At 41.9% G+C, this 24,081-nt stretch overlaps 1 protein-coding gene across 1 annotated transcript; it reads left to right on the top strand.

The window, feature by feature from the left end:
* Window positions 1-2,457: 2,457 nt before the first annotated feature.
* CRTAM (cytotoxic and regulatory T cell molecule) lies at window positions 2,458-22,200 on the top strand. Its single transcript, XM_067470867.1, has 11 exons — window positions 2,458-2,547; window positions 9,256-9,414; window positions 11,787-11,939; window positions 12,341-12,484; window positions 13,808-13,963; window positions 15,509-15,583; window positions 15,700-15,804; window positions 16,103-16,201; window positions 18,976-19,122; window positions 20,576-20,659; window positions 21,861-22,200. Exons 1-11 carry the CDS (start codon window positions 2,496-2,498, stop codon window positions 21,995-21,997), a joined length of 1,311 nt encoding a protein of 436 aa, XP_067326968.1. The 5' UTR covers window positions 2,458-2,495; the 3' UTR covers window positions 21,998-22,200.
* Window positions 22,201-24,081: the final 1,881 nt, after the last annotated feature.

The following is a 24,081-nucleotide window of genomic DNA, read 5'->3' as shown; positions in this document are numbered from 1 at the left end:
CTGTGCAGAAAGTGCTTTTTCTCCAACTTATTATTTGTCTCCAAAATACTACAACTCTGATCAATCAGAGTCAGCTGTTGTTCATTAGTTCAGTCGTTTCCAACTCTTCATGACTTCATGGACCATCCCAGGCCAGAGCTCCCTGTTGGTCGTCACCACCCCCAGCTCCTTCAAGGTCAATCCAGTCACTTCAAGGATACCATCCATCCATCTTGCCCTTAGTCGGCCCCTCTTCTTTTTTCCTTCCATTTTCCCCAGAGTCAGTTAGCATGTCCCAAAAAGGATTTTACCAGGTAGGAAGCAGCCAGACTTTGATGCTGCAAGGTGATTAAATGCTAATGAAGACAGCCAATTGCAACATTCATACTTGCCTCAAGCAAACAAGAGTTCTTTCTCCCACCCTGGACATTATTCCACAGATATATAAACCTCACTTGCCTCACAACCTCTGAAGATTTTTGAGGCAAGTGTGAATGTTGTGATTGGCCAGCTTGATTAGCCTTGCAGCTTCAAAGCTTGGCTGCCACATGCCCAGGGGAATCCATTGTTGGGAGGTGTTAGCTGCCCATGATTGTTTCCTGTCTGGAATTCCCCTATTCTCTGGGTGTTCTTTCTCCAACCCTAGTCATTCCACAGATATATAAACCTCACTTGCCTAGTTTCCAACAGACCTCACAACTTCCGAGGATGCCTGCTGTAGATGTGGGTGAAACGTCAGAAGAGAATGCTTCATATCCACACAGCCCGGAAAACTCACAGCAACCCAGTGATTCTGGCCACAAAAGCTTTCGACAACACATAGTTGAATGTATTCTCCTTATGCCCAACTCACAAAGTTGAATGTATTCTTATTCAACACATAGTTGAATGTATTCAAAACATAGTTGAATGTTTTTTCCATATAAATTTTATTATCCACAAAAGGAAAAACATTTTACTATTTTACATAAAAAGTGGGAGAACATTGAGTTGATAGTAAAGTAGGAAACAGAAGAAAAAAGAAAAAAGTCCCATTGACTTCCATTCTGTGCCCCTGCAATTCTCATTCTTGCTTCATAAATTCAAATATATATGTATATCTAGAAAAAATAAGGTAAAAAGCCCATAATTAAGTAAATATTTATGTTTCTTTTTCCTTTTCATATTCCTCAACAGGGTTCCGATCAGTCCTTTTAATTAAGCTTCCTGAGGTGTTAAAAAAAAGGTTAATTTGTCCATGTCTCTAATTTCTTTTAATTTGCTTATCCAATCATCAATATCTGGTGTCTTGTCCAATTTCCAAAGTTTCACATAGGCAATACTCGCCACCATTGACATATAAGTAAATAGGATATCCTTATTATGGTCCAATATTTGCTCTGAGTCTGTGAGACCTACAATATTTGCTCTGAGTCTGTAATATCAACAATGTGATGCAGTGGCAAAAAAGCCAGTGGGATTTTGGCCTGCATCAATAGGAGTCTAGTATCTAGATCCAGAGAAGTCATGCTACCCCTCTATTCTGCCTTGGTTAGACCACACCTGGAATATTGTGTCCAATTCTGGGCACCATAATTGAAGGGAGATGTTGACAAGCTGGAATGTGTCCAAAGAAAGGTGACTAAAATGATCAAAGGTCTGGAGAACAGCCCTATGAGGAGTGGCTTAAAGAGCTGGGCATGTTTAGCCTGAAGAAGAGAAGGCTGAGAGGAGACGTGATGAGGGCCATGTATACATATGTGAGAGGAAGTCATAGAGAGCAGGGAGCAAGCTTTTTTCTGCTGCTCTGGAGACCGGGATGCAAAGCAATGGCTTCAAAATACAGGAGATTCCACCTGAACATTAGGAAGAACTTCCTAGCTGTGAGTGCTGTTCAGCAGTGGAACTCTCTGTCCCTGAGTGTGGTGGAGGTGCCTTCTATGGAGGCTTTTAAACAGAGGCTGGATGGCCATCTGTCAGGGGTGCTTTGAATGCAATTTTCCTGCTTCTTGGCGGGAGGTTGGACTGGATGGCCCATGAGGTCTCTTCCAATTCTATGATTCTAATTTTCTGAATGTTAAGTCCAGGAACATGGGGATTTTAGTGAAGTTGTGCACTACAATCAGAGGGAAACACCAGCTACCTCATTGTGTGAGTGGTTTGTTCAAAACATATTTAAGAAAGTACAAAATAACCAAGCAAACTAATCTTTTAAGATCACACTAAGTGTGAGCTCTAGTGTGAGCTCCCGACCACACATTGTTTGAGAAGATGCCGAGGGGGGAGCTGACTTTCTTGCCTTCAGCCGCAGGAGGAAAATGTCCCCCGTCTATAAGGTGTGAAGGGAGGTGGGAGCAGCGAAAGGAAAGGGGGCAGAGGCTGTGGCTGATGAAGTCATGGCACATGCCTCTTTCTGGCCCCTTGTAAAGGAGGAAGCCCCAACTGCACCCAACCCTGGGGTTCAGAAGAAAAGAGAAAGTGGTCTGTATTTCTCCCAAGGGCTGCCTTTGACACAAGAGACTGCCACACACAACACTATGCCCTTCGCTGCCATGCTCTCTGTGTTGGCTTTGGTATTGCCACTGCAAGGTAGGTAGCATATGACATTGGGATTGCTATACTGCACTCTACATGCCTCTGTTGTGAAAATTGCTCAGAGAATCATACTGTTCCAATTTGGCAGGGACAGTGCTGATTGATCCTCTGTCATCCCACTTTCCTAGCTGCTTTCACAATGTCCTGGTTTCTCTCCTCCTCCACTTCCCCTCTGAACTTCTTTCAACTGGTGCAAACTAAGGCTAGGTCTATATTGCCATACTATGCAGTTTGAAAAAGCATTAAAGTGGAACCTTGACTTAAGAGCATCCCAACTTATGGGTGTTTTGAGTTAAGAGCTGCTGCTCAGCCTGTGTTTTGCTTTGACATACAAATAGCATTTTGTGTTAAGAGCTAGCACCAGAGTACAAATTTTTAGGGCTTCAATGGAGCAGCCTCTGTGCCTCATGTCTCCATTCCTCACGCTCTTGTCTGCTTTGGAAGATTACTGTCCACTTTGTTCTTGCATTGTCGAAGGCTTTCATGGCCGGAATCACTGGGTTTTTGTAGGTTTTGAGGACTTTGTTCTTGTCCGCATTGAGGAACTTTGGATTAGTTGATTTTGGGTGATTTTTATTCCTGGTATGTTTTGCTTCATGAAGAAAGAGGGGAGGGGGAGGGAGATTGGGAGGGAGGGAGGTTGGAATGAGGATTTTAGGAAGAAGAAGATGATGGTTCTGCCTCTTCACTTTGTGCTTCCTTGCCACAACTTTATGCTTCTACCATTTTAAAATTGATTTTTCTTTTTTATTGTTCCATAATTTAACAATGTGCATTTATACATTATTGGTTATTGCTAAAGTACATTTTCCTATTTAAAAACACATAACAAAAATGGGGGGGGGGTTTGAGGGGGTGAAATGGATTAATAGTATTTCAATAGGAAAATTTGGTTTGAGATAAGAACAATTTGAGTTAAGAACTCAGTCACAAAATGAATTAAACTCTTAATTCAAGGTATCACTGCATATGATCTGTGTAAACTCATTAAACTGCATTATATATGGGTCTACACTGACTTATATGGACTGTCTACACTGAAAGGACAATAAAACACGGCTTCATTTTTTAAAGTAATTCAATACACATAAAATGTTACTTGTGGCTCATTATTTACAAGCTCTGTACTCATCCCATGATTACTTACATTCTGTTTGAGACAGGATAACCACTCTTAATTATGGTGCCGATGTGTGCCTTCAAGTTATTTGTTAACTTGTTTGTTTGTTTGGTTGCATGCTGCAAGTCACTTCTGGTGTTAGATAATCAGCCGTATACAAAGACGTTACCCAGGGGATACCTGGATGTGCTACTATCCTGTGAGGAGGCTTCTCTCATTTAGTATAATGCCAAGTTTTCAAATTCGTTTGTTGGTTTTCTATACATTGTAACAGTATGCTCATTCGCTTCTGACACCATAAATAAATACTTGTTAACTTTATGGTGGTGCATGAATGTCATAAAGTTTTGCTTGGACAAGCAGTACTCAGAGATGGTTTAGCCAGTTCCTTCCTCTGAAATACAGACTATAGAATTTGGGATTCATCAATGGTATTCCATCTGAAGGTGAACCAGGGCTGACCCTGCTTAGCTTCTAAATTGAAACAGGACCTGATGCCTTAATAGAATCCTGTTGGGCGTTGGGGTTCTGTGTGAGACGTTTGACCCAATTCTACCATTTGTGGGGTTCAGAATGCTCTTTGAGTGTAGGTGAATGCTAAAACCCAGCAACTACAACTCCCAAAAGTCAAGGTCTATCTTCCCCAAACTCCACCAGTGTTCACATTTGGGCATATGGAGTATTCATGCCAAGTTAGGTTCAGATCTATCATTGTTTGAGTCCAAAGTGCTCTCTGGATGTAGGTGAACTACAACTCCAAAACTCAAGGTCAATGCCCACCAAACCCTTCCAGTATTTTTCTGTTGGTCATGGGAGTTCTGGGTGCTAAGTTTGGTTCAATTCCATCACTGGTGGAGTTCAGAATGCTCTTTGATTGCAGATTAACTATAAATCCCAGCAACTATAACTCCCAAATGACAAAATCAATCCACTCCATCAATCCCACCAGTATTCAAATTTGGGTGTACCAGGTATTTGTGCCAAATTTTGTCCAGTGAATGAAAATACATCCTGTATATCAGATATTTAGATTTATATTATGATTCATAACAATAGCAAACTTACAGTTATGAAGTAACAATGAAAATAATGTTATGGTTGGGAGTCACTACAACATGGAGAACTGTATTAAGGGGTCGCAGCATTAAGAAGGTTGAGAACCACTGTTCTAGACCATGACAGTGACCAGTGGTGCTTAATGGTAACCACACCTATCTGTGTTCACCCTGGATTTTCTAGTGCGTCACATGGAAAGGATTTTCATCAATGATGCTGTTGCTTGTGTGTTTCCTTGTGGTGTCTGTTAAAGGCTTGTGAACTGACATGTCCTCCTCCCTGCTGCACCCCACCTAATGTCTGCGGCAGGAAATAGTGAAGTTATAGAAAGGTCTCATGGAAAACCACCAAAGCAGCCCTCTCAGCCGCTGACGGCATGAGCGTGTTGATGTTTCTGAATATTTTACAGTAGCTTCACAACACTTTCCTTTAGCTTGTAGAGGATATTCTAGTATCAAATTCATATAATAATAATAATAATAATAATAATAATAATCTTTATACCTCACCACCATCTCCCCCAACCAGGCCCGTAGCCAGGATTTCGATTTGGGGGGGGGGGCTGAATTTTTTTCCGGGGGGGGGGGGGTTTCGGGGGGCTGAGTTTGGGGGGGGGGGCTGAGTCTGAGTGAAAGAGGGTCTAGCCTAGCAAACCTTTTGTATCATTACCCCAATACCCCCCATGCATATGGGATATATTGAGTATGGTGATCAGATCATGATATGAATAAACATAACAGTTTAAATAATGCACCAGTAAGGCCTTTTCGTGAACCACCACGAGAATTTCGGGGGGGGGGGGCTGAAGCCCCTCAAGCCCCCCCCCCCCGGCTACATGCCTGCCCCCAATGGGGACTCGGGGCGGCTTACATGAGGTCAAGCCCAAACAACAAAATACAATAAAATAAGATACAAATTGCAATAAAATAAACAACATAGCATTAAAATATAAAATATATAAGCATATAAACAATATACACAAAACATAAAGATAAGAAAAAAACTGTAAACCAAACATAATGACAGTGAGCAGGCCGCATGTACACAAAATGATTTAAAAACTCAGGGTGAGATAAGGGAGCAGAACTATTTGTAAGGGAGAAATCATAGAGAGACAGGGAAATAATCAGACCTTCGTACAAGGGGGGGGGGTGTACTCCTAGGACAAAGACGTTGAGGGGAGCAATAGGTTAAGAATATGTAACTACTCTCCGAAAGCGCAACGGCAGAGCCAGGTCTTGAGATTCTTTTTAAAGGTTTCTAAAGTAGGGGCTTTCCTAATCTCTCTGGGCAATGAGTTCCAGAGTTGGGGGAGAAGGCTCTCTCCCTTGTACCCACAAGGCGAGCCTGAGAAACTGGCAAGGGCGAAAGGAGGGCCTCCCCCAAAGATCGGAGAATTCAGGCTGGTTCATGGAGAGAGATATGGTCATGAAGATAGGCAAGTCCCAAACCATTTAGGACTTTATAGGTAAGAACCTGTACCTTGAATTGGGACTGGAAAATGAATGGCAGCCAATGGAGTTCCTTAAACAGGGGGGTTGACCTCTCCCTTTAAGTTCCCCCTGTTATTAATCTGGCTGCTGACTGTTGGACTACTTGAAATTTCCAGGCCATCTTCAAGGGTAGCCCCACGTAGAGTGCTTTGCAATAGTCCAGTCTAGAGGTAATTAAGGCCAAGTCTAGAGGTAATTAAGGCCAGTCTAGAGGTAATTATGTGAGAGGAAGCCACAGGGAGGAGTGAGCAAGCTTGTTTTCTGCTTCCTTGGAGACTAGGACGCAGAACAATGGCTTCAAACTACAAGAGAGGAGATTCCATCTGAACATTAGGAAGAACTTCCTGACTGTGAGAGCCGTTCAGCAGTGGAACTCTCTGCCCCGGAGTGTGGTGGAGGCTCCTTCTTTGGAAGCTTTTAAGCAGAGGCTGGATGGCCATTTGACAGGGGTGATTTGAATGCAATATTCCTGCTTCTTGGCAGGGGGTTGGACTGGATGGCCCATGAGGTCTCTTCCAACTCTTTGATTCTATGATTCTATAAGGCATGGACCACCATGGTCAAGTCAGACTTCACGAGGTATGGTCACAGTTGGCGCACAAGTTTTAATGGCTGTTTGAACAGGCATTCAGATAAACAGTGCAATGAATACGATGAATATAGGAACGGAATTATGGATGACGAATTGGATCACGATTCTAGTTACGAGACGTTAATGTGTTGTTATTGATGTGTTATTACTTTGTATACTATGCTGTTAATGGTTTTTAAATTGTATGCTGTTATGATTGTCTTTTTCCTCTTGTTGTGAACCGCGTTGAGTCGCGTACGGGCTGAGAAACTGCGGTATACAAGCAAAGTAAATAAATAAATAAATAAATAAATAATTGTGCGAAGGCTCTCCTGGCCACCGCCGACACCTGTGCTTCAAGCATCAGCGCTGAGTCCAGGAGGACCCCCAAACTGCAGACCTGTGACTTCAGGGGGAGTGCAACCCCATCCAGCACAGGTTGCCACCCAATACCCCAGTCAGACGAGCGACTGACCTGGAGAACCTCTGTCTTGTCAGGATTGATCCTCAGCTTGTTCCTCCTTATCCAGATCGTCATAGCAGCCAGGCACTGGTCCAGTATCCTCGGGGCTTCTTTGGAGTCTGGTGGAAAATAATAGTGGAGTTGGGTGTCATCTGCGTAGAGGTAACACCGTACTCCAAAACTCCGGATGACCTCTCCCAGCGGTTTCATGTAGATGTTAAAAAGCATGGGGGACAGAATGGATCCTTGCGGGAACCCACAGGTCAATGGCCAGGGGTCCGAGCAGGAGTCCCCCAGCTTCACCGATTGGGAATGACCCTCCAGGAAGGACCATCTTCCACGGTTAAAAGCCTTGGGGTTGTGTTGACTCATCGCTGACAATGGAGGCCCAGGTCACTGCCATAAGTAAGCAGGCCTTTTTTCATCTTTGCCAGGCAAGGAAATTGGCATCCTACCTTTCGGTAGAAGCATTGGCAACAGTAATCCACGCAACAGTCACCACGAGGTTGGACTATTGCAATGCCTTATATGCCGGCCTTCCAAAATCAACAACTCAGAAGATTCGGATGGTCCAAAATGCAGCGGCCAGGCTGCTAGCGGGATCATCTATAAGATCCCATATTACACCGATTCTACAACAACTGCATTGGCTACCAAGAGAACATCGGATCTCTTACAAGATACTGATCCTGACATTTAGAGCTCAAAATGGCCAAAGACCTTTAAATCTTAGGGACCGCCTCATTCCTTTTTTCCATCAGTGGTTACCTCTATCCACCCAAGAAAATCTCCTATACATACCAGGCCCTAGGGAGGCACACCTGGAAGCTACAAGGCGTAGAGCTTTTTCGACCTATGCTGCAATTTTGTGGAACTCATTGCCTCCATATATTAGAGCAATGTCGGAATTGCGACGTTTTGTAAAGGTGCTCAAGACTTGGCTGTTTGGTTGTGCATTTATGTAAAGTGATCAGATCTAATTTGCCAAATAGTCACTGTTGTATGTTTTTATGTTGAATGTTTTTATATTGTGTAAATGTTATTTTAGATTGTAAGTCACTCGGAGCACCTTGGTGGAGAGCGACTAATTAAGAAATAAAGTGAAGTGAAGTGAAGTGAAGTGACGTGAAGAAGAAGTGTGCCCGCAAGTCCCATCCCAGCGAGCCTCCCCAGAAGGATACCATGGTCGATATTCAGTATATATTCAGTAGCATTCATGGTTTATGGCAGACCGTACATAGTAAGAACCAAACCATGCACATTACATGTATATATGGAATTCTGGATGGCATTTCATCCATCTGGCGTTATGAAAGCTCATTCTGCAGAACGTTAATTGGACTTTAAGATGCTACATAACTTCTAAATGTATATACAGGTTGAGATCTCGTATCCAAAATGCTTGGGACCACAAGTATTTTCAATTTTGGATTTTTTTTCCTGACTCTAGAGTCCCTGCATTTGCTTTTATGTATATGGTAAGTTGTTTTGGAGTTGGGCTCCAAATCTCAACATGAAGTCCATTTTTGCTTCATAAACTGAAGGTGAACAGAGTTTGTGTATCAAACGATCAGAAAGCAAAGGTGCCATTAGCCCAGACACCTATGTGGACAATTGCAACTTGTGGAGTATTCGGGATTTAGAAATTCTGGATAAAGAATTCCCTGTCTGTCATTGTTTTCCCTCTGCTGTAAATTTATTATTTTATTCATACATGTCAGTAAACAGCTTGCTTCAATAAGTTGCATAATTACATGTGTTATATGTTTCTTCCTCATTTGTGTTCCCATTTTTGCTACAACCTGGTAACTATTCCCACTAGAGTTTATTAATTGAGTGATACTAACATTGCATTTGTGCTTGCCTGTGTTAAATGCAATAGACTTTCATCGTATTTCTATCATGAGTCTAAATGGAAAAGTTTGCTCTTTTGACATATCAGGAGACTCATTCTTTTGCTAAGCTTGGGGTGATGGATGAATTTCTTTTCTTTTGTCAGGGGCTTTTCAAGAGACCCACAAGGAAATTGTAACCGTCGTGGAGGGTGATACGCTAGACCTGGACTGCAGAGTTGCTGCTGTTCCTTCTGGGCATCACAGACAGACTCTCGAGTGGAAAAACCCAAAGGGCTATGTGATTTTTTTAAACAGACACCGAGGTAAGTGCAAGAGAAAGTCCATGCTCCCCTCCCAAGCCCCACAGACACACACAAACACCTCTCTTCTACCAGAACACAGCAAGTGGTGGGTTTTCCTTCCCTCCCTCTTCATTGGTGTGTATGACTCATACTGTGCAATTAGTCATATTGTACAGTTAGTCACTGAAATACAGTAGTTCAAGATTTTCCATGGTATGGCTCAGCCATTGAGCAGAACGGAGACTGCAATAAAGAAATCAGAAGACCCAGGGTGCACCTATACTATGGAATGAATTCACTTTAACATCACCTTATCTATCATGACTCAATGCTATGGAATCATGGGAGATGTAGCTTTATGAGGTCTTTAGCCTTCTCCATCAGATAATACTGTTGCCTCACCAAACTACAGATCACAGGACTCTATAGTAATTGGAGTGCATTGACCATTTTAGGTTTTGAAAGGGAAGCCATGACGGAACTAGACAAGATCAGGTTTCAGCGGTTTCAGCGGTGACCAGGGGAGCATTTGCACAGCTTAGGCTCGTGCGCCAGCTGCGGCCGTACCTTGGGAAGTCTGACTTGGCCACGGTGGTACACGCTCTGGTCACATCCCGCCTTGACTACTACAATGCTCTCTACGTGGGGCTGCCCTTGAAGACGACCCGGAAGCTTCAGCTAGTCCAGTGCGCGGCAGCCATGTTACTAACAGGAGCAGGACGCAGGGAGCACACAACGCCCTTGTTGTTCCAGCTCCACTGGCTGCCGATCTGCTACCGGGCCCAATTTAAGGTGCTGGTGTTATCCTACAAAGCCCTAAACGGTTCCGGCCCAAAATACCTTTCGGACCGCATCTCGGCCTATGAGCCCACGAGGACCTTGAGATCGTCTGGGGAGGCCCTTCTCTCGATCCTGCCTGCTTCACAGGCACGTCTGGCAGGGGACGAGAGAGAGGGCCTTCTCGGTAGTGGCCCCCGGCTGTGGAACACCCTCCCTGTTGACATCAGACAGGCGCCCTCCCTTATGTCTTTCCGTAAGAGCCTAAAGACATGGCTATTTGAGAAAGCATTTAACTGAGTGCTATATTAACTGGTAATGACAACTGGAACGGAATATGGACTACGAGATTGGTTATGATTCTACGATAAGACGGAGCGGATTATTTTAGTATAATTAGATGATTGTGTATTAGTGATATGTTGGTTTTTTCGTGATGGCTTATTGTAAATTGTCTTTTATATGTTGTACACCGCCGTGAGTCGCCCTAGGGCTGAGAACGGCGGTTAACAAATGCAGCAAATAAATAAATAAATAAATCTTAAAGATATATGCGTGAAGACTAAAGTTAGTATGGTTGATGCCATTGTATTCCCCATTTCTATCTGTGGATGTGAACGCTGGACCATGAAGAAGGCTGATGGGAAGAAAATGAACTCATTTGAAATTGGTTCTGTAGGAGATTTATGAGGATACTGGGACTGATCTGAAGACACATGAATGGATTCTAGAGCAAATCAACTATAAACTCTCCCTAGTAGCCAAATTGACTAAATGAAGGTTGTCATACTTTGGCCGTGCCATGAGAAGACATGACTCCCTTGAAAAAAACAATAATGCTTGATGAGGCAGTAGGCAACAGAAAAACTGGAAGACTGCATTCCAGATGAATGGACTCAATCACGGAAGCCATGGATGGATGTCCCATGTCACCTAAGCAGGCCTCATGAGGACAGGTTGATTTGGAGGTTTCTCATTCACCAAACATCCAAGGTAGACAATAGGAGAAGAGAAAGACTGCATTCTAGACAGGTGGACTCAGCCATGGAATCCATGGATGGATGTCCCATATCACCTAAGCAGGTCTAGTGAGGACAGGTTGACTTGGAGGTCTCTCATTCACCAAACATCATAGGTAGTCAATAATAGGAAAAGAGGAAGATCATATTCCATATGAATTCCAGATGAATGGGCTCAATCATAGAAGCCGCAAATGCCCTGAGCCTGGAAACCTGCAAGGTTGAGGATAAGGAGACTTGGAGATGTCTCATACATGAAGTCAACATAAGTTGAAATTGACTTGACAGCAGTTACCAACAACATTAGTTCATCATCCAAGTAATTTTGTACAAGATGTCAGTGCAATGAATGCCTGACCACTGTGTCTAGGTGTGAATACAGCACTTCCTTCCAACATATTTGTCATTGTGCAATCAAAGAAAGAAAAGAACAAGGACAGAGAAACCACGAGGACTCCAAGATCTTTTTCACACGTATTGCTCTCGAGCCAGGCATCCCCCATTCTGTTTCTTTGCATTTCATTTTTTCTGCCTAAGTGGAGTATTTTGTATTTGTCACCGTTCCATATTACTCATTTCCTTTCTTCCCTTCTACAGGTCTAAGAGACCAGAGGTATAAACTTGCCCATTATTCAGTAGATGCTCTATCCATTACTCTGTCCAATGTAAAAATGCAAGATGAAGGGCTCTACACATGTTTCTACTACAGTGATAAAATCCAAAGAAAGGAAGTGAGTGTCATTGTCATAGGTGAGTCCTTGAATTGTGGGCTGTTAGTGGGCGGGAAGAATGCAGAGGTGGGAAGAGATGGTGTGGATAGTGGCCAAGCCAACCTATGTATAGGATAGTGTGTATGTCCCTTCAAGACCTAGTGCAACCCTATGAATTTCACAGAGTTTTTCTTAAGCAAGGAATACTCAGACGTGGTTTAGCCAGTTCCTTTCTCTGGAATATAGTTCACAGCACCTGGTATTAATTGCTGGTCTCCCATCCAAGTACTTACCGGGTCTTGCCCTGCTTAACTAACAAAATAAGAAAATGGTATTACCCTTGCTATAATGTCTAGCGATTGTTAAATATTGGGAGCTGACCAAAACCTTTTTTTGTTATCACAGTAGAAAGTCTGAACTCTCCAAACCTTCTTGTTGCAGCTGCTCCTTCTCAACCTCTTTTGGAAGCATTAAGAACCAGGAGTCACAATGAAGAAGAAAAAATTATATTGAAATGCTCCACCTGGGGAAGTAAACCTCCTCCTCGGGTTACATGGATGCTGGACAACGGGGTGGAACTTTTTGGTACATTTAAATTACTTAATGGTTTTATTGCAATGCCCTTTTGACTGCCTTGCTTAAATCAAAGTCGTTGGAAGCCTATATTCAGAGAAGGTTTGCCATTGTCCCTTTTTTGGGGTTTATTTATTTATTGTGTCAGGAGCAAACCAAACAGTTGTATTGTATTTTTTAACAAACAAACAAACCACAAAGTTTGCAAGCTTGGTATTCTTTTAAGTGTCCTTTGACCAGTATCTGGCCACTTGGAGTGCCTCTGGTGTTGCTGCAAGAATGTCCTCCATTGTGCATGTAGCAGGGCTCAGGTTGCATTGCAGCAGGTGGTCAGTGGTTTGCTATTCTCCACACTCGCATGTTGTGGACTCTACTTTGTGGCCCCATTTCTTAAGGTTGGCTCTGCATCTCATGGTGCCAGAGCGCAGTCTGTTCAGCGCCTTCCAAGTCACCCAGTCTTCTGTGTGCCCAGGGCGAGTCTCTCATTTGGTATCAGCCATTGATTGAGGTTCTGGATTTGAGCCTGCCACTTTTGGACTCTTGCTTGCTGAGGTGTTCCAGTGAGTGTCTCTGTAGATCTTAGAAAACTATTTCTTGATTTAAGTTGTTGATGTGCTGGCTGATACCCAAACAGGGGATGAGCTGGAGATGTCACTACCTTGGTCCCTTCACTATTGGCTGCTACTTCCCGGTGAATGTCAGGTGGTGCAGTGTAATTTCTCCAGTAGTGTAGGGGGCAGACACCCCGTGATAATGCGGCATGTCTCATTAATAGCCACATCCACTGTTTTAGCATGGTGAGATGTGTTCCACACTAGACCTGCATATTCAGCAGCAGAGTAGCATAGCGCAAGGGCAGATGTCTTCACTGTGTCTGGTTGTGATCCCCAGGTTGTGCCAGTCAGCTTTCCTATGATATTATTTCTAGTGCCCACTTTTTGCTTGATATTAAGGCAGCGCTTCTTGTAGGTCAGAGCACGGTCCAGAGTGACTCCCAGGTATCTGGGTGCACTGCAATGCTCCAGTGGGATTCCTTCCCAGGTAATCCTCAGAGCTCGGGATGCTTGTATGTTCTCAAGGTGAAAAGCACATGTTTGTGTTTTAGATGGATTAGGGATCAGCTGGTTTTCCCTGTAATAGGCAGTAAGAGCCTATTTTTTGGGTTGAGAGAGTATGGCTTGCACGAAATCCAACACTCAAAATAGCACACCATGTGGGTCCTTCCCTTCAAAATACTTGACAAGAAGATCTTCTCAGTTTGCTCACTTTCAGCTAAAGGCTCTACATTTTTTAAAAAAATGGTCCATAGGTATTATTGTCCCCTTTGTATTGCAGGTGACTCGGAACACCAACAGGATGCCAAGAAATACAATTCAACCAGCATCCTCACAGTCCGTAAATACACCCGGAAGTCTTCCTTTACTTGTATTATTCACCATGAAGCTCTTGAAGAAGGAAACTTAACAGCAACATTATACCTCAAACCTTTCAGTAAGTGCAGAGGCCATTGAGCACAATTTTGGTCAACAATAAATAATAATAATAATAATAATAATAATAATAATTTATTTATATTCCACTCTATCTCTTAAAGAAGACTCAGAGCATATTACAACATACACAGATAGCCAAACATTAAATGCCTTTAATACAGTGGAATAGCAATGACACACAAATACACAGAACAAGGGTAAAGGCTTCCCCTTTCATCTCCGGCTTTCTGGAGGTGGTGCTCAACTCTGGCCATGGGGAGGTGCTCTTGTTCCATTTCCAAGCTGAGAAGCCTGTTATCCGTAGACACCTCCTAGTCATGTTTGCTGGCATGGCTGCATGGGTGCCTTCATTACCTTCCCGCTGAAGCTGTTGATATACTCACATTTGCATATTTTCAAACTACTAGGTTGCCAGGAGCTATGGCTAACAGTGGAAGCTCACCCTGACCTGTGGCTTTGAACAATTTAATGGTTTAACCCATTGCTCCACTGCAGCAATGGAATAACATTTGTTGAATTAGTAGCATCCAGGAGCTGGGAACTGGGAACTGGGAACACCATTTCATCCATATTAGGGTAAAATGGTAGTCCAGATTATTGGCAGCAGCAAAAATAAAACCATCAAATTTTACTTCCCTAATGAGTTGGTACTTCCCTAATGAGTTCATGGGCCAGGGTTTAGCACAGCTGGTAAATCACCACCAATAATAAGATCTACCAACCAAAAGGTTGCCAGTTCGAAGCCCCGGGTCAACATGAGCTGCTGACTGTCAACCCAGTTTATTGTTGATCTAAGCCATTCAAAAACAGCTTGAACTGTAATTAGAGAAATTAGGTACCGCCAAAACAAGTGGGGAGATATTTTACGATACCTTGAAGAAAAATAATCAGAAAATGCTGAGCGACCAAAAGGAAGGAGGAATTCCTGATGGCTCTTTGTCATAGAGGCTGGAGCGACAACACCCTCCTGTGGCTAGATTTGAGCACAACTTTCCAAGGTGCCAAAAAGCTGGACGTTGACATTGACACAACATACCTCCATTCTGTTCTGTCTGCTTCTGTATTGTTTATCCAAAATGGCAGTGAATGTTTGCCATATATGTGTACTGTGACCAGTCCTGAGTCCCCTTGGGGAGATAGGGCGGAATATAAATAAAATGTTGTTGTTATTATTATTATTATTATTATTATTGATCATCCATCCCATTTTATTTCCATCTTGAGCAGACCCGTTTAAATTAATGTGAATTGTTCTTTGCTATTTATGCAAGTCCCATTGTTTTCAATGAGTCCATTTGCGATCAATATTGGATTTCGCTCACAGTGACCTGAATGCAATTGTTAGATTTGTTCTTGATTCAATGCATATTTTTTGAATCAAGGTGAACTTGGTAAGTGTAAGTCCCAGTTATTCAAAAGATCTACTTTAGTTGAGACTAACATTGGATTCAGGCCAGTCTTTGCCATCAGCAGTGTGTTGATACATGAGTTAAATATTGCCTTATGTGACAAAACAAGTAATTTTGAAATATTTGGTTTCCAGAATCTCCTACAGACCTCACTCCAAATGCCACTGAATTCAGTACAGTAACGCTTGCAAATTCGTTGGATTACACAGGTAAGAGCAAAACGCCATCGAGAACAAAATGCCATCAAACTGTTATGTTTGTATGGTAATATACCTTCACGACAAGAGACATTGGGAAAACGTGTGATGCTCTTTTGTTTTTGCAGCATCAGACAAAATATTCAATGCCACCGAAGGGAACTCTACAATGCCAACAATGTCCACAATGATAGAAGCATTTACCTTGAATTTTAATTCTACCATCAATAATGGTAAGTTAACTTAAGAACAGTGTCTATCTTTTAAACTAACGTAGACCAACATACTATGTATTGTTTTAGTTATATGTGAAGACATTCTCCATGGGTGAAGGCGAAAGCAATGGAGATCTGGTGCCAAATCTGTTGGGAAATCCAACTATTCTACTCTCCTTTCCACCAAATGCAAAACGAAATTAATTGCTACTGATGGTCCGATATACAGAGTGATTTACTGAAATATCAATAGGATGCTATGCATTCCCCCTGGGAGTTTAAAATAATAAGTCTTCTCTTTTTCCGTTTCTAAAAGGAACCCGCAAAATGTTAAATGCAACGGAGGGAAAGTTTCCTGCGTGGACACCATTCACAAGTCTGGATACAGCAACGGTGAATTCTGAGACAACAAACGGTAAACTAATGCAACTCAATGTCCATTCCTTAATATTAAAAATATTAATTCAATGTATTTAATTCTACACTGTAGAGAGTGTGCAGTTTGGCACCACTTGGAGTGGTATGGCTCAGTGCTATCGAATTATGGGATTTGTAGTTTGGTGAAGCACCCGCACTCTTTAGCAGAAAAGGCTGAACAACTTGTACAACTACCACACCTATAATTCCATAGCATTGAGCCAAAGCAGTGTCAAACTGCATTCATTCTACAGTGTAGATATACCCTAAGATTCTAGAGCAGTGTTTCTCAACCTGGGGATCGGGACCCCTAGAGGGTCATGAGGGGGTGTCAGAGGGGTCGCTAAAGACCATCATAAAACGCAGTATTTTCAGTTGGTCATGGGGATTTTGTGTGGAAAGTTTGGTCCAATTCTATCATTGGTGGGGTTCAGAATGCTCTTTGATTGTAGGTGAACTATAAATCCCAGTAACTACAACTCCCAAATGTCAAGGTCTATTTTCCCCTAACTCCACCAGTGTTCACATTTGAGCATATGGAGTATTTGTGCAAAGTTTGGTCCATATCCATCATTGTTTGAGTCAACAGTGCTCTCTGGATGTAGGTGAACTACAACTCCAAAACTCAAGGACGATGCCCAGCAAGTCCTTCCAGTATTTTCTGTTGGTCGTGGAAGTTCTGTGTGCCAAGTTGGTTTAATTCCATTGTTGGTAGAATTCAGAATGCTCTTTGATTGAACTATAAATCCAAGCAACTACAACTCCCAAATGACAAAATCTATCCCCCCCCCCCCCCCAAAAAAAAATCTCAGCAGTATTTAAATTTGGCCGTATGGGATATTTGTGCCAAATTTGGTCCAGTGAATAAAAATACATCCTGCATATTGGATATTTACAATTCATAACAGTAGCAAAATTACAGTTATGAAGTAGGAACTAAAATAATTTTATGATTGGGGGTTCACCACAACATGAGGAACTGTATTAAGGGGTCATGGCATTAGGAAGGTTGAGAACCACTGTTCTAGGGACCAGGGTTCAAATCCCCTCCTGGCCATCAAAACTCATTGGGTAATTGAAACTCACTTGGGCAAGTCGTACTCTCTCAGCATCAGAGGAAAGCAAAGGCTCCCTGAATTAATCTTCCTAAGAAAACCCTATGATAAGGTTACCTTAGGGTTGACATAGGTCTCAAATGACTAGAAGGCACATAGCAACCTATGTAAACTGTACCTAGATCCCTATACCTAGATCTAACACTTTTTATCATCTCAGTTTATGATAAAAAGTGTTATATCTAGGTACAAAAATATTTTACATAATAATGATGATGATCATAGAGTCATAGAGTTGGAAGAGACCTCGTGGGCCATCCAGTTCAACCCCATTCTACCACAGAGCAGGAAAATCTCATTCAAAGCACACCCGACAAATGGCCATCCAGCCTCTGTTTAAAAGTCTCCAAAGAAGGAGCTTCCACCACACCCCGGCGCAGAGAAAGAGTTCCTACTAGGAAGTTTTTCCTAATGTTCAGGTAGAATCTTCTTTCTTGTAGTTTGAAGCCATTGTTCCATTGCATCCTAGTCTTCAGGGCAGCAGAAAACAAGCTTGCTCCCTCTTCCCTATGACTTCCCCTCACATATTGATCCATGGCCCTCAGTGTGTCTCCTCTCAGCCTTCTCTTCTGCAGGCTAAACATACCCAGCTCTTTCAGCCGCTCCTCATAGGGTTTGTTCTCCAGACCCTTGATCATTTTAGTCTCTCACCTCTGGACACATTCCAGCTTGTCAAGACCTCCTTTCAATTGTGGTGCCCAGAATTGGACACAGTGTGATTCCAGGTGTGGTCTGATCAAGAGGGGGAGCATGATTTCCCTGAATCTTGACACTAGGTTCCTATTTATGCAAGCCAAAATCCCATTAGCTTTTTTAGCTGCTGCATGACATTCTTGGTTCATGTTTAACTTGTTGTCCAAGATCTTTTCCACAGATGATGATGATGATGATGTATTGCCTGCCTCTCTCTGCTGCTTGAGGCGGGATATAACATCATTAAAATAAGAGATAAAACACTATTAAAAGACAGACAAGATACAAAGTGTTATAATACAAGGTTTTTTTTCATGTCAGAAATGAGTTGAGAAACTGCAAGACGCTTCTGGTGTGAGAGAATTGACCATCTGCATTGATGTTGCCCAAGGGATGCCCAGATGTTTTGAATGTTTTACCATCCTTGTGGAAGACTTCTCTCATGTCCCTGTATGAGGAGCTGGAGCTGACAGAGGGAGCTCATCCATGCTCTCCCTGGATTCAAACCTGCAACCTGTCAGTCCTCAGTCCTGCTGGCACAAGGGTTTAACCCATTGTGCCACTGGGGGCTCCTAAATACAAGTTAAAACCCACTGATAAAATTTAGTACTTAAAATCCTTCTGAAACATTGCAAAATAATTTCATATAAAGTCATGTTGATGCCATCCTCTCTGATTATGTGATCCAAACCCTCCTAATGAAGCTGCTATGGCTGGGAACGATAGGAGCTGCAGTCCCATCTCTCGATATATTGGAGAGACTAAAGCAGGGAGGGAGGTATACACATTTTCACCAGTTTCTGAACGACTTGCATGGTCTCAAAAAAGCAATCAGGTTTATGGGTGAATCCGGAGTGTTTGCAAGACTCACATGTTTCCTCCGCTCTCAAGAGCGCAAGATGCAGTTGCTAGGAGACTGCCCTTAAAGGCATTAAAATTCCTATGTTTTTGTACAAACCTACAGGAACAAACCTCACTTACGAAGGCATCGTGGGAAAGGAGCCAAGCGTTTTGCTCCCGGCCCTTGTGACCATGCTGCTTGTTGTTCTGTCCATCGTAGTCCTTCTGTTTGTCGTGAAGCTGTGGAAAGCCCACAGAGAATGGAAGAAAGGTAAAGGGATGTGTGGTCAAATAAAAGTGTTTCACACTCAGATTTTTTAAAAAGGAAAACATTCAGCATCCACATTGCCACAATTATTGTCTTTTAGAGGCTACTTCAGTGCATAGCTCTTCTAATTACATTTTTTATGATGGACGTTGCTGTGGCCCACATGGGGGTTCTGTGTGGGAGGCTTGGCCCAATTCTATCGTTGGTGGGGTTCAGAATGCTCTTTGATTGTAGGTGAACTATAAATCCCAGCAACTACAACTCCCAAATGTCAAGATTCTATTTTCCCCAAACTCCACCAGTGTTTACATTTGGCCATATTGAGTATTCGTGTAGAGTTTCGTCAGAGGCGGCCCTAGGTAATTTTCAATGGTAAGCAAACAGTATTTTGGCACCCCCCCCCCCCCCCAAACCAATCACTGATATATATTTTCTGTTCATCGTGGGAGCTCTGTGTGCCATATTTGGTTCAATTCCATCATTGATGGTGTTCAGAATGCGCCTTGATTATAGGTGAACTATACATCCCAGTAACTACAACTTGCATATGTCAAGGTCTATTTCCCCCCAAGAGTGCCTCAAGAGTGCCCCTGGGCAAAAGCAACTATACTGCAAATGTTTACTTTGCGTAATGGATTGAGCTGCCCCTGAATTTGGTCCTTCATTGTTTGGGTCCACAGGGATCTCTGGATGTAGGTGAACTACAACTCCAAAACCAAAGGACACTGCCCACCAAACCCTTCCAGTATTTTCTGTTGTTCATGCGAGAACTGTGTGCCAAGTTTGGTTCAAATCCATCGTTGGTGGGCTTCAGAATGCTCTTTGATTGTAGGTGAACTATAAATCCCAGCAACTACAACTTCCAAATGATAAAATCAATTTTTTGAGTGAAGGACATACATTGGGTTGTTAAGTGTCTTGTGTCCAAATTTGGTGTCAATTTGTCCAGTGGTTTTTGAGTTCTGTTAATCCCACAAACGAACATTACATTTTTATTTATATAGACTAGCATATATACCCATTAATGTTGACCAGGTTGGGCATTTTGTAATACTGTTTATTAGAAATACTCATTCATATACTACTCTATCTTCTTTAACACACTAATATTTGAACCAAGGTCTATATGAACCCCTCTGTTTATGCTACCAACAGCTTAATATGAGCCACATGCAGTGTCCAAAAATGTATGCCATAACTACACTGTAGATAAAATGAATGCAGTTTGATGCTACTTGAACTGCCCTGGCTCAGTGCTATGGAATACTGGGATTTGTAGTTTGGTGGAGAACCAGCATTCTTTGACAGAGAAGGCTAAAGAACATGTAAAACTACACTCCATGATTCCATAACAGTGAGCCACGGCAAGTCAAGTAGTGTCAAAGTGCATCCATTCTGCAGTGAAGATGCAATCTAGGTCTGCCTCTTCACAAGCTCATTCTTATCCTATCTATAGGAAATGATGTTTCAGAACAGACCCTGGAAAGTAACAGATCAAGACCAAATGAAGATAACCATGGTCAAGAGAAACATTGGAAGGGTAAGCACCACATTGGGATATAGGGGAGGTGGAAGGAAAACAAATGTGGAAAAATTGCAGTAGAAATCTCTAAATCCACCAGCATGACTCCATGGTCAACTTCCTGTCTTGCTGAAATGACCTAGAGATTTCTAGAGAGAACACCTCTAGAACATAAGTTGGTTCTAGAGAGAACACATTTAGAATATAACTTGATGCTATGATCAACTTATATTGGAGCTGGCCATAGAAACATATTGGAGTTGATGCTATGGTCAACTTACATTGGAGCTGATCAAAGTATCATATTAGACTTGATACTATGGTCAACTTATTTTGGAAGCTGGCCATAGAATCATACTGGAGTTGACACTATAGTCAACTTATATTGAAAGCTGGCCATATAATCGTATTGTAGTTGATACTGTGGTCAACTTATTTGGGAAGCTGGCAATAGAATCATATTGGAGTTGATACTGTGGTCAACTTATTTGGAACTGGCTATAGAATTGTGTAGGAGTTGATGCTATGGTCAACTTATATTGGTAGCTGTCTATAGAATCATATTGGAGTTGATGCTAAGATCAACTTATACTGGAAGATGATGTTATGGTCAACCTGTATTTGAAGCTGGCCATAGAATCGTATTGGAGTTGATGCTATGATCAACTTATACTGGAAGTTGATGTTATGGTCAACTTGTATTGGAAGCTGGCCATAGAATTGTATTGGAGTTGATGCTATGATCAACTTATACTGGAAGTTAATGTTATGGCAACTTGTATTGGAAGCTGGCCATAGAATCGTATTGGAGTTGATGCTAAGATCAACTTATACTGGAAGTTGATGTCATGGTCAACTTGAATTGGAAGCTGGCTATAGAATCGTATTGGAGTTGATGCTATGATCAAATTATACTGGAAGTTGATGTCATGGTCAACTTGTATTGGAAGCTGGCCATAGAATCATATTAGAGTTGATGCTATGGTCAACTTATATTGGAGTTGGTCATAGAATTGGATTGAAGTTGATGCTATGGTTGATGTATATTGGAAGTTGGCCATATTGGAGAACCTAGAGATTTCTAGAATTGCCTGGAAGTCTTCTAAAATGCCTGGAGAAGGCATCATTGGTCAGACGTGGGCATGGGTATTGTCATACTCTATTGTCAAAATGAGACAGAATAAAAAACATACATATCTCTCCTTTCTTTCATAACCAGTAGTGCCTTGGAAGACAAGTAAGAAATATGTCATCCGAAGCTCCTGCATGAGGGCATCAAAGAATTCAGAAGGAAGTCAAGAGTCGTCTGTCTTTGAGAAACACCTGCCTTACATTATTAGAGAAACCGATTTCTAATCTTTCATTTCTCTCCAGTACTGAACAATATACACAATAGACAATATTTTTATTTATTTTGCCCTGCGCCATTCTGAGACAATACCTTCCAAAACCTATTAATATCTCCAGTAAGATTTCAGATCAAGAGAAGTGACTCATAAATTTAGTATCATCACAAAAGAATGTATAATCTTGAGATTTTGCAACCTGTGTCCATTGTTATTGAGCCAGTCTTAAAATGTAGAAACATTTGTGGAACAAACATACATACATCCATTTAGATGGATAGATTAGATATAGATAGATAGATAGATAGATAGATAGATAGATAGATAGATAGATAGGGGTGTGCATTTAGTTGTCATAAATCATATCAAATTAGTTAAATGTGTACTTACGATGCAATATCTGACATGTGGACATGGCCTGTGCCAAAAACTTAAGAATCAAAACTTACTCAAACACTTCTTGGTTTGCATTTTGTAAATCTCAGAAGACTCCCAAAGTAAGTTTCATTTTCAGCACAAGGAAGCAAAGCAAAGCCAAAAAGGCTGCCTTTCCCATTTATATTAATGGCCTCTCACCATTAGGAGAGGGAAGCAGCAGGGAGAAAGCAGAGTTTGCAGGGAAAGAGACTGAGAATGCACCGAATTCTGGGAAATGTAGTTTGGGAAGTTGAGGAGCACTATGTCAGAGAATTCAAAAGGCTCTGCCCTAAACTACATTTCCCAGAATTCTGCTCAGCATCAGATAGCCCCAATCAGGATAGGAGAAAGATGTGTCCCTCCATAGCAGCAGCCAGTCAGAGTTCCAATAAATGGTTGAATCTGCAAAGAGGAGGACTGACTGATACTTCTAGTAAGTAAGTCTTTGTGCTGGGCTGGGAAGAAATCCCTAAAAGGAAGTTCTACCTGTTAATATGAGAGACATTCAATAAGATGGTTGTTGTTATAAAATAGTTTTTGTCAAAACTTTACAAAATTCCCTAAAATCAGTAGATGTATGAATATTTCTGAAAGTTGGGCGGAATGATCCCCTGTTATCTTGTGTCATTGCATAGTTAGGAGCCTCCGGTGGAGCAGTGGGTTAAACCCCTGTGCCAGCAGGACTGAAGACCAACAGGTCACAGGTTTGAATCTGGGGAGAGGCAGACGAGCTCCCTCTGTCAGCTCCAGCTCCCCAAGCGGGGACATGAGAGAAGCCTCCCACAAAGATGATAAAAACATCAAATCATCCAGGCGTCCCCTGGGCAACGTCCTTGCAGACGGCCAATTATCTCACACCAGAAGCGACTTGCAGTTTCTCAAGTCGCTTCTGACACGACAAAAAGAAAATTACATAGTTGTTTTCTTTTTTCAAAATTATTTATAAAAACTTTGAAAATTTCCCAAAAATCCATGGATAAGTGAAACATTCTGAAACGTGATGGGCTAACAGTGGTAAATGTGTCCTACCATTGTAGCAGGTTTCACCCCAATGGCTGTACAAATGAGGGAGAAAGGAGCCTCTAAAGCAGTGGTTCTCCACCTGGGATCCCCAGGTGTTTTTGGCTTACAACTCCCAGAAATCCCAGCCAGTTTACCAGCTGTTAGGATTTCTGGGAGTTGAAGGCTAAAAACATCTGGGGACCCCAGGTTGAGAACCACTGCTCTAAAGCTTCCCCACTTGCGCAATTACTGGAACAGAAAAGTAATGATATTTTATTACTGTCATATGGTAACGAAAGTTTTACTAATGGTACTTTAGAAACAATTTAGAAACAAAATGCCAGTGCCTCCTAATTTTGTAATGACATTTGAAACATGTTTTTAATTGATCACACATGCCTAATTGATTAGATAGAGAGGGAAATGCCATGGCAAACCATCTAATAAAATCCTATGAAATTCATGGGACCGCTAGAAGTGAACGGATGATGGGAGTTGAAGTCAAACCATGGAGAGGGGGGCATCAGATTCCAGAAGCCTGCTTTTTGTTTATTTTTAAAAACAATTTAATTAATTAATTAATTAATTGAATAATTAATAACCAATTATTTAATTGGTTATTCAATGAATTCTGCAATTATTTCATTATTTGATCAATTATGCAAAAATTGTGTA

This window comes from Anolis sagrei, chromosome 7 (assembly GCF_037176765.1).
Source record: "Anolis sagrei isolate rAnoSag1 chromosome 7, rAnoSag1.mat, whole genome shotgun sequence".
Taxonomy (NCBI): domain Eukaryota; kingdom Metazoa; phylum Chordata; class Lepidosauria; order Squamata; family Dactyloidae; genus Anolis; species Anolis sagrei.
Note: the sequence above shows the minus strand (reverse complement) of the source record. Positions and strands in the feature narration are given on the sequence as shown.

Bases quoted from the DNA above. Each gene is read 5' to 3' on its own strand.
- CRTAM (XM_067470867.1), top strand. From the start codon at position 2,496: ATGCCCTTCGCTGCCATGCTCTCTGTGTTGGCTTTGGTATTGCCACTG. The intron at 9,415-11,786 runs GTAAGTGCAAGA...TCCCTTCTACAG, and splicing joins TTTTTTAAACAGACACCGAG to GTCTAAGAGACCAGAGGTAT. The intron at 16,202-18,975 runs GTAAACTAATGC...ACAAACCTACAG, and splicing joins GAATTCTGAGACAACAAACG to GAACAAACCTCACTTACGAA.